The sequence below is a fragment of the Ctenopharyngodon idella genome, chromosome 10 (genome assembly GCF_019924925.1).
Source record: "Ctenopharyngodon idella isolate HZGC_01 chromosome 10, HZGC01, whole genome shotgun sequence".
Classification (NCBI taxonomy): Eukaryota; Metazoa; Chordata; class Actinopteri; order Cypriniformes; family Xenocyprididae; genus Ctenopharyngodon; species Ctenopharyngodon idella.
In genome coordinates this window covers 13,638,740-13,650,280 of record NC_067229.1, presented here as the reverse complement: position 1 = coordinate 13,650,280, position 11,541 = coordinate 13,638,740, and the positions used below count along the sequence as shown (strand labels likewise).

The following is an 11,541-nucleotide window of genomic DNA, read 5'->3' as shown; positions in this document are numbered from 1 at the left end:
AAAAGCCCCATATGTTTGAAATCAAGTGGGAAATACCAATTTGGAATTGTAAAAGCACAATTGACCCTGAACATCTCACGTTGCTATCTGTGTTTAAACTAAACTCATTCAAACCTTGCCAATTTAAACATTCATCCGTAAGACACGAAAGAGAACTCGCGCGCTGTGAGGAGATTTGTTTGTGTGTGTATGTGTGTTTGTGTGTGTGTACTCATCCGAAGCGCGTACATGGAGAGCCGCGTCACAGCGCGCAAATACTCTCGCGGAAATTCTCTTTCAAGTCTTGCACCTAAACGGACAAATTCACACAAAATTTATGTCAACATGCCCATCTTAGCGAGTATCCTAACAAACATAGTAGGTTATGTCTTAGGAGAAAAACGACACAACGCATGTGTATCAGTGTACTGGATCTTTGAATTATGAAAATTTTCTTTATATTTATTTGACAATTGTCCTATTTTTTATTGAACATAGCACATACCGAACTGTACCGAAACCGTGACACTAAAACCGTGACACAAACCGAACCGTAAGAAATCTGAACCGTCCCACCCCTATTAGTTACTGTTGCTTTTTTCGACAAACCATGGCGCTATCACGCCACACGCAGCGAAAAATACATCGCGGAGCAAAGACGACACTGACAACAGATCGACAGACAAGACAGAGCAGGCTACTTATGATATTAAACAAAGTCCTAGCTTCCAAGTTGTGTAATTTGTTAAGAAATTCGAACAATAAAAACCGTTTTGTGGCTCTTTAATGTGTCGTGACAGATTGCTGTACCGCCTCAGCTCAAGCGGCTCGTGAACCGATCTTCTCTTCCTACTAGTTAATTTATAGCATCAAATAAACATGAATGAACATGAGAAGGAATGTTGTTTCAAACGCGGAAAGACGTAAATACATACCATTTTTCAAGTTCAAGTCCACCGAGGTTAATCTTCTAACTCCTGACTGCTTTGTCGGACAAAATGGCGGATTCGGCGTTATGATTGGTTAGATCGCTTGTCAATCAAACTCCCGGCGAAGGGTCAATTGGGCCAGAACCTGATATTACCAAGTACAACATGTTCCTGGATCAGCATCTTTGTTGATCCTGGAACAACACTGCAATCAACCAATCAGATTTGAGGGACAGGTTTACAGTTTATGTCAAGTTTAGCCTCTCCGAGCTTTCTTGCTTGTGGTTGCCAGATTTAAAGTGTTTAAATCCCCCAATTAGAGCTTTTCTGTTAAAAGGATGCATTTTCCGCATGGTGGTTTACTTAATCTTTGCAATCTGGCAACCATGTACACATGCTCTCTCTACACTGTCAACTAAAACTTGACTAAACAAAAAACAGAAGGTTGACAAAATATGATAAAAATAAAAAAATAAAAAGTAGGCCTACATTTGACAGAACTAAGACTAAGGGGGAAAAATAGCTGACGAAATTTACACAACCTTGCAGCACCTTCAGTAAAGAACCTTTTTCCTCATAAAGAATCAGTTCTTTAGTTGCCTTTTAGGCGAGCAAAAACATTCTTTGTTTCATTATATGTTCTTCCGATGTTTGTAGGTATCATTTGACAACAGAGCACCAGTGCATAGATGGTCTTCTAAAGCAGAAGGCCTGATTTACATCATCAGCTCTTTAGTAGTGTCTCCAAGACCTGAACGTGCATGTCAGCTAAGGCAGGGAGATATCGCAAAAGTGCATTGCTCAGTGAGAACTACTGTTTTAAAAAAAAAAATCAATGAACTGTACAAGGTTCTCCAATGACATCAAACTCCAATGCTGGAACTTTGAAACATTTAAGTGTTTAAACAATATTTTTGTTTACATTTGTGAAAATGTTTGATAAGGGACACACATTGGTACATGCCCACTAGGCACTGAATCAGCCCAAAAAATGTCGGTCAATGGAGAGAATATTTAAAAAAAAAAAAAAAAAAAAAAAAAAAAAACAAGCCTGGCATGTCGTCTTTCAAACATGCCTCAACAATAATCCTGGAAAACCATCAAGAATGGCCTGGGAGAAAAACCGCAGAACTTGCTGTTCAAATGTGCACGATTGTGCACGAAGAGTCTATAATTCATGTGAGGCGAATGTGTGTCACTACATTCTGACGGGAGGGAAAGACATACCACACTGCATTCCACAATAATAATGTGCCTTCACAGAGTACAGTACATAGAAACAAAACAAGACAGTAAAAATGAATGGTGGTACACAATGTACACAACACCTTTGTTGAACTTAATAAATGGTTCACAAGGTGCCAATGGAAAAAAACAGCCTGCATGGTGTTTGGGCACATAACGTGCACCTATTCAGTTCGTATCGCGATTTACCTTTATCATGAAAACATTCGTGATATTTTTGAACCTTCCAAAGTAGTAACCTGGAGGGTCATGTAGCTCAGGAATGTCTGGTGAATTTGTGGTTTAGGCCATCCATTTTAGGTTTATACATGACATTACAGTCACAACGTAGACGAAATGAGTTCAAAGCCGGAATAGAAAGGGACCTGTGTGTAAGTGCAGGCTGGTGTATTTACGCAGCTGGCAAGATTTAAGGAAACGCGGACACGTTTGTGGTCAGGCTGGCGTATAAAAACTTGCCTGGTTTTAGAGACTCAACTCTCTATTGTAACTCCCTCGCCTTCTTTGTCCATAATTCCTACTCCTGCATAAAAAGGAACTGGATTTTGGCAGCCCACCATGGCAATTCCTGTGGCTTTAAGACTTATAACAGTGAAACAGGGAGATGTTGAAATTACACAAACGCTGCCAGGTTCGACTGCAAAACATTTCAGCCCAAGCTTATAATTTCCCAATCCACCGTCTCTGGATTCATCACTCACAACACAATTCTGTAATGTTCTCATGGTATCACTTCGACGAGGAGGAAAAGTTGTTTGGATATTGATTGAATTTGCACGAATTTAATTTATGTTTTGGTCAAGTTACAGCTGTGACCGGCCTAAAGTATGAAATTGGACGTAGTCCGTTTTCTCCAAGGGCCACAGAATCAACACCATATCAAAACCTGTAAACATTTTGAGGCCGTAAAATAACAAAAATTAGGAACATGCTATCCAGAAGCCACTGATAAGTTTGTTGTTTCATTTTCACGGCCAAAATGAACTGGACATAATGAGGCAGAAAAAAAGTTTTTCTTGATTAATTGCTGTAAATATCTTTACTGCAAGCATATTTCACAGCCAACTTTGCAAATTGCACTCTTAACGCACGACCTGCATGATGTCAAGTGTTAACAGGCTATAAATTGGCCGCCTCTCAGGAGAATTACCAAACCAATTAAATCCACATGAACCGACGAGGAAAAAAAAAACAGAATTGGAAAAACATACGATCTATCTTACGCTGTCAACTCCTCCTTCATCCTTGAGGAGATGGAGACTACGATGAGATGTTTATGAAACTCCTTGTTGATGTTGACCCGAGAATATACAGACATGCATTTCTGAGTGTCCTCAGTAAACAAAGTGGTTTTGAAAGTGTTTTAGCTGCAGTCTTCACCAGGGTGGTACTTAAAATCAATGGGAATTTGTTTGCAACTCATAATGTGGTGTATTTCCAAATGAAAACTAAATGGATGTATGGTGGGACTTGAAAGTGATAGGATGGTGAAATTGGATGGGGGCGTTAAGTGGAAGTCAGATCAAATCTTAAATACTAAATGGCTATTTTGTTATTTGTAAACCTTTAGCCTACTCATTGGTATTCTTAAGTATCAGTACATAACCATTATTGTACATTTGGATATATGCTGCTACATATTTACATACAAATACATAGACTCTATATTCTCCTTCTTAAATTAAAATTTGAATTGATGAAGGGGTACTTTCTGATAGGGTTGTGGCGGTACATGAAACAAAAATATTGGGAAGCACTGTTTAAGGAGAAATAAATACGGTTAGTGACAGCATGATACATAAATGGTCTCAGTTTGAGTTCATAATTAATCTAAAGGCTCAAAAAACATGTGTTACATGTCAAACTCCCTCTCAGACAATCACTTGCTCCACTGAAATCTAATCACACAAATATGTGGCATGATTTTAACTCTTTTTCCTTTTGAGTCAGTGCCTGGTCATCACAGCGCTATCCTTCCCTGATTGGCTCTCAACAACCCGCGTGCAGGCAGGAAGCCGAGCCAGGCTTGCTTCCTGAGCGTCCGAGAGAGGAAGCCCTGTGATAGGCGAGAGGGAGTGGGGTTAAAAATAGTTGCGTATATAAAGGCCTGCTCAGAATCCCATTCCGTCTCAAACTCTCACTTGCGCACTTTCTGGCAGGACTCTCGGTTTCCTTCTCTCTCGAAAGCAGGGCCCAGGGCAGCCGCAACGCCGTCCCGCTGTGAAGAAAGAGCAGGTGTTTCCCAGGGTTTGACTCAAGCAGCAAACTATGCATTACACTGGATAACCAAAGCAAGAAAAAAACTTTTTCCAAATAAACGCTTGATGCCGAGCGGGTTACTTGAGCTCAGTTCACACGCAAAGCATAATACCTTTTCCAAAACTGCATATCGTATGAAAGGGAAAGTGAATGGACTTGTTAAACTCTTCAAAGGCCAATAACTTGTGTACCATGAAGAAACTCCAGGGCACAGTTTTCATTATCCATTGGCAGTCGCGTGACAAGTTGATAAACTGATAAGAATCAAAGATACCAACACATAAAACAGATAAAAGACGGAAATCAAGAGGTATTTCTCTATATCTCTTTGTCTGAACAGAATAACTATAATTAAGCATCTATAGTTCATCATGCCAAGCAAGAAGACAGCAAATAGGCCCGTACACACTACAAAAAAATAAAAGTTCAGAAAGACTATTTTCGCAATGATGCCATATAGAAGAACCATTCTAGGTTCCCCAAAGAACCCTTCAGTGAACAGTTCTTAAAAAAAATAATAATAATAAAATAAATAAATAATAATAAAGAAAAACTTTCTTAATAATACAAAGAGCCTTTTTCCACTTTAAAGAACATTTTGTGCAATTTAAAGGTTCCACACTCTTAAAAATAAAGGTTGGCCAAAAGGTTTTTCAGATTATTAACATTTTCTTTTCACAAAGTAAAAATGGTTATTTTAAGAACTCTTGACCAAAAGTTTCTTCTCTAGGGCATTACTGCGAAACCACATTTTTGGAACCTTTATTTTTAAGAGTGATGGATGTTAAAGCTGCAGTCCGTAACTTTTTTTGGTTAAAAATTATCCAAAATCAATACATAACAGTATAACCAGTCAGTGTTCAAAACTATCTCCTTACCTCAGCCCCGATTCACAACGGTAAGCTTGTAATAATGTTTTATAATAAAATCGGTACGGTGGGTTTCCGCGGGACATGCGAGCATGCAGCTATTCGTCTTTGCGTCACTATGTCACGTCTTTTTACATGAAGTCGTTGTCCCAGCCAGCAGGCTATATCGCATGTGAGGATGCTACAGGCGGCGGATCATTTATAGCCTTTTCTCACAGCAGCTGCAATAATTAAACTTATCATTTTGATGGCTGATTGTAATCCAAAAAGGTCCAAATGACAATCAACAATGACAACTGGAGATTCACCCGTAGTCAAAAGCAAAAGACTTCAGACTGCGGAGTGGCTACAGAAATTGAAATCTACAGGTAACACTAACACACACTAAATACACTGTGGAGCCATGCCAACGCACAACCCAAGTAAAGATGACAATTCCACGAATAACTGTAATTGCAGGTTTCAAACAGAGATGGCGACAAAGAGGCAAAATTTACTGCAGCTTTAATGGTTCTACATGCCAGTAAAGACATGCCAGTCTTTTTTTAATTTTTTTTTTCTTTTTTTTTTTTAAAGAGTTTACCTGTACAGGTGGAATGTGAGGTTGTGTCGGAAACCTTCTAAATGCAGGATCAGAGCACAATTAGAAACAGACGTATTAAAGCGTAATCCATTCAGCCCTAAGGGGAGAACTAGTTGTACTACACAATAAAACTACACCCTTTTCTGACATTTCTAAGGCCTTGTCAATATTCTCCGTGCCCAAATAACATACTGTACTTCTAAATTGAGCTTTTGAATCGTATCAGTTTGTTCCTGGAAAGGTGCAATGGGAAGGATCAAAGAGTAATCGCAGTCACAACAAGTGTTGGTGTGTTCAAGGGAATAGCATTCATTTCTACTGTGAACGGTTTACGTCATACAAGGGGTGCACCTAATTTGAACTCTCATGCATAACGTTCTTACCATTTGCATGTTATTTTTGACGCACAAAAATAGAGAAGTGATGTAATTTCACACAAACCACCATTTTATGTTTTCTTTTGCACTGCATTGTGGGTGACTGGACCTTGCAATTTGCTGGAAGCTAAAAATAACTATTCGTAGACTAGTACAAGTAATTTGCCCGATACCTGCCATTGGGGGGAAATCCCAGCCTCTCCAGGTCTATTTGCAAATGAAAGGGGTTTTAAGAGCTTAATGGCATGTGTTTTGTTTAGAGATTGATACTACATATACATTTGGAGCCTGAAAGGGTGTTAAAAAGCACCAAGAGTTGTGTTATTGTTAATGTTTCGGTCCAATGATATGCAAATCCGATAAAATTGTGACTTCGGCTGCAGGTGCAGGAGTACCATAATATCACACACGCTTACATCATGACTTTAAAGAACACAGCATCACTTTAACAATGGCTTTTTATAAAGTCTATAACTAATCCCAAGCTTACATTTGTGAACAAAATGTAGTTGTGTCTAAAAAGAGTCGATGTATTTTACACAAAGCCGTAAAATATAAATGAAATGGCAGACTTGTGTTGACTTCTTGTTTGCCCTTCTGAAAGACATTTGTCTCAAATCTCCATAAAGCCACTACCGATTTTGGTACATATAATATTTAAAGTTAATTTTAATAATATTTCTTATACACACACACACACACACACACAGAGAGAGAGAGAGAGAGGTAAATCATTATCACAATAGCCTACTTGTTGTAAATATGTCAGTGGTCACATTTGCTAGCAGTAGGAAAACAAAGAGCCCCATTTTGAATAAATAACTGATTGGTTTACATCATCAAACTGCATATTTCAAAGTATAGTCAGATTAAAGTAAAATAAAAATGCATTTTTATTTATGATGTCATAAAATATACAAAATCATATTGTTTCCCCCAGCATTTGGTTTTTAAAAATGTTAATGTGATTTCACAAAACTGAGCAAAATTTAACGTAAAAAACTTTACTAACTTCTTTAAAACTTTTTTTTTTTTAGTTTTATTTGGGGAATGGATGGAGTAAAATACATGTGTTCACTTATCTGGAAAAAAAAAAGGGATTAAATGGATTAATTTTATCTGCTCTTGAGCCAGCACATTATACATTATTAAAATGCAATAATGCCTGATGCCATAATCCCCTTTGTTATAGCCTACGTGTCTCGAGGGCTCACAGTGGCGCGCGCAATTGGTATCGACACTTTTCATCTTTAAACAACGTGTTAATGATGTGTATTTTTCTCCCATTCTGTTCTTTTTCTCCTCAAAGGCAGGAGAGAGAGAGAAGAGGAGGGATCTCTCGCATCATGTTGTACTCGTTTAACTCGTTTTACCGAGGGGGCGTGGAGTGACTCCGGTGATTTAAAGAAGGAGCCCGTGCGCTCTCACCATCCAAGACGAAAGGCGCACAAGCCGGAGAGCAGCAGCTATATAGCGGGGCTAAAATTAGGGACGGATAGTGCGTATTTCCTCCGCTTCGTACAATTGGTCCAGCTTCTACTGCCGTGATATTTATAAGATAAGGTCTTCCACCACTCATACGTGCTGCATGAGTGTGAAACAGAGTGTAAGAGCAGAAACCTAGTTGTAGTGCACTACAACCAAAGTTTCTTGGAGGGATTGCTACTGGTCCCCGATTTTGAAGCTTTTTATTTTACTGTGACGACTGGAAATGGCTTTGAGTGGAACAATTTTACCGTCTATTTCCACATTTTCGGCACAGAAGGAAAAATGCTGGGAAAACGTGAGTATTTCTTTTTATTTCACGTCATTATTATGATTATGCAGTTCTTTTTACATACACATTTCAATAGCATTTGCAAACAATTTCACGAAATACAAAAGTTATATTGCAAGTAAGTGCGCTAAATGTACAGTGTCCTCCCGAAAATAAATCGCGTTTGCCTTAGGACGTAACCATAGCAACAGCTGCTCGATTGTACATTGACTATATATATATATATATATATAAATAAATTATATATATTTAAAGCGTATTTAAGGTAGTTAACAGTTTCTATAAGACTGAGTTCTGCGAGATAAACTTGAACCGCGCTGAAAATTACTGACAAATTCTTGACCCCCTTAAAAGTTGTTTAATACTTAACACACTAATTATACTATTTTGTGCATTCTTGTTTTTAAAATCTCAAAGTAAGTTTAATTAATCTGTTTCATTGCAGAGGTGGAAGGATGAACTGGACAGGTCCATGCATCTCAGCTGCATAGCTGACATATCAAACATGGACAACCTCAGCAGAGCAACAGATGATGAAGATCTTGATAAATATCTGGATCTGGAGTTTATTCTGGCCAACACTGCAGGTTCTGATCATCTCGGACTCGGTATGGGAAGTGATTACAGAATGCAAGAGTCCAGAAACATGTACAACCCAACGGTGGCCCCGACCACATACTCAGTGCCCGAGATCAACCAGTCACCTCCACCGTATACTACCAGCCTCATGGCAGAGCTTCTGCAATCCGATGTAGACACCTACTGCCAGCCATCTCTGCCCAACAACAACATGCAGGGACGATTCCTGGTCAGGTCTGCCTTCCCCAATCAGGACATTTCGGAGTGTATCAAAGTGGAACCCTGCATGGACAGTTATGGACCTGTAAGAGGAATGGTTCCCAAAGTCAAACAGGAGGGAAACGGTGCATGCATGAGGTCATACGAGCAGCCAAGACTGGCCAACTCGCCCCAGGGGGCAGGCAGCATGACTCCACCGCAGAGCCCCGCAGAGCTCATCAACACAGACTGTCAGTCACAGATGTGCCATGCGATGACATTCACGCAGTCTTACCAAGGCAGCACAGGGTTTCCCCATGCCGCACCTCCACAGATGCAGCTGCCTTATCCAAATGCACATCACTTCAGCGTGTGCGACGACGGGCTTGGGATGCCCAATGCCAACCAAAGAGTACTTCTGACACCACCCTCATCTCCTCTGGAGATGGACGCCAAACCAAAAAGGGGACGTCGCACCTGGCCGAGGAAACGGACAGCGACTCACACTTGCACTTTTTCTGGATGCGGCAAAACCTACACAAAAAGTTCCCACTTGAAGGCGCATCACAGAACGCATACAGGTAAATAAACATCTACGCCAATGCGGTGACGTCGCAATTGACTGCTTTTTTGAAACTGAAATGTCATGATAATATTCGATTGCTGAAAATGAATAAACGTTAACGTACTTTGTCTTTCTTTTCTTCTCTTTCACTAGGTGAGAAGCCCTACCATTGCAGCTGGGAAGGTTGTGGCTGGAAGTTTGCCCGTTCTGATGAACTGACCCGTCACTTCCGCAAGCACACCGGACACCGACCCTTCCAGTGCCATCTGTGCGAGCGTGCCTTCTCCCGGTCCGATCATCTCGCCCTCCATATGAAACGCCATATGTAGGAACGGACTCTTAATATTTGGACTAAACGCACTGAACAATGAACATCATGGATGTTCAAAGCAAGCATTTTGTCTGTATCCCCTATTTAAAGTATGACAAAAGAGGAAACATGAACTAACTTGACCTATTGCTGAATCCTTCACAGACTTTTGTATTGTAGCTGGTTCTACACTTCATTTCTTTACAGATTTTTTTAAGAAACAAAATATATTTTTCTTTTCCAAAGAGCTTTACAAATGCCAAACAAGTTCAACTCATGCTAGGCTGGACCTAAACCTCAAGACGGAACTGGAATCAAACAGTAAAATGTTTAAGTTAACATGATGTGCTATGGACATCACAACAGTGCCTTTTAATTCATGTATACATCTCACGAGTGCCATAAATACTCTTGGCGTTTAAAAAAAATTGTATGCTATTGTTTCAAGAAACTAAATAAGCTTTGTAAGACAATGTTTTCTTCTTTCAAAACTGCCTTAAAAGTTAACAAAAAAGGGTGTTAACTGAATGTTTGAAGTAATTTGTGCATTTATCGACATAAACAAAATTAAAAATCAGGGTCTTATGGTTGTTGCGTTTCTTTTTTCTAACGTATTCTTACAATTTGTATGTTGTTATCATGAATTGCAGACTGTCCCATGTTCGGATGACATGATAAGGGCTATGTGAGTTGTTCTGGACCAAACATTTTATGTACATAATTTATACACTGTAAATATTGTACTTAATGTACATATTAAACTTAATTGAGATATAAACATTTGTGTCTGTCGATATGTTCAGTATGTTAGCACACCAATAAATCTTTTCGAATCCTTCAGACGAGATCTCGGTGGTATCACCCAAGGGTAGATGCTACAAGCCTTGAAGGACATTGCAATCTTTCCCAGCTGCAACTTTGCCATGCCAGAGAGCTGTGGCTAGACCTATAAATACAAACATTACATTTACATAATTGTTGAGACTGAATATAGCCATGTCTGGGCAGAGGGCTACACCACATTGAAGAGAGAGACGCTTTGGAAAAACAACGGAAGATGTGGGTGAAGTTTCTGCTTCCAATTTCTTTTTTACAGTTGGGGTGAGAATTCAAACTTTACAGGCACTGTAAAGTCAATCAGATAAATACATATCGAGCTCAAGGGTAGCTGGCACCAAAGTCTTTATGTAAATGTTAGTTTTGCACTAAATGTTCTTAGTTAAACAAACAATTGTCCTCTGGGTGCTTAAAACACAGGAAAACAAAACCACTTGTATGTCTCTTAATACCAGTTGGTATATTCAGGTCACACAGCAGCAATCCAATCCAATAATGTATCTAATGGTGTGACACTAGTCCAAAAAACAAAGCACATCTTCGTATTGTATGATAATACTCTCAGACCTTTCTCTTGTGTTTTTCTGGGCCTTGTGCAGTGGCATGGAAATATTATACCACTCACTTGTTTGAGAGGTATTCACTGCATGGTTATTTTGAGGAAATGAGGAACTAAAACTGTGTCAATGGATGGCTTACTTTGTGAAGTAAGAAAAACATTTTCATATCACTTTCAGGTTAGTCTCAGATCACTTTTCGGAGTTGCTGTATAGTTGATAAATCAGCCAGGCGAATATGTACCGTTTCAACTTACAACAATTCCCTAATCCTCCAATGAACCTCAGATGTCCGCTGCAAAAGTTACATCTCTTGAGATACCTGAGACATGACACTATTCACCTAGGAAATGGTTTCAACCTATATAAGAAACTGATAATGACACCAATGATGCATTTAGGATTATGTTAATTGCCTGGCTTCAAGCCAGAAGGCTCCTCGGATTTCATGTGGAAAGATAAAATCAAGATTCTTTT

General features: G+C 39.3%; 1 protein-coding gene across 1 annotated transcript; it reads left to right on the top strand.

Moving 5' to 3' along the window:
* The first annotated feature begins 7,673 nt into the window (after positions 1 to 7,673).
* klf2a (Kruppel-like factor 2a) lies at positions 7,674 to 10,448 on the top strand. The gene is made up of 3 exons (XM_051910529.1): positions 7,674 to 8,024; positions 8,464 to 9,376; positions 9,514 to 10,448. The coding sequence occupies exons 1-3, from the start codon at positions 7,953 to 7,955 to the stop codon at positions 9,687 to 9,689; spliced, it is 1,161 nt and encodes a 386-aa protein (XP_051766489.1). The 5' UTR covers positions 7,674 to 7,952; the 3' UTR covers positions 9,690 to 10,448.
* The last annotated feature ends 1,093 nt before the right edge of the window (positions 10,449 to 11,541 follow it).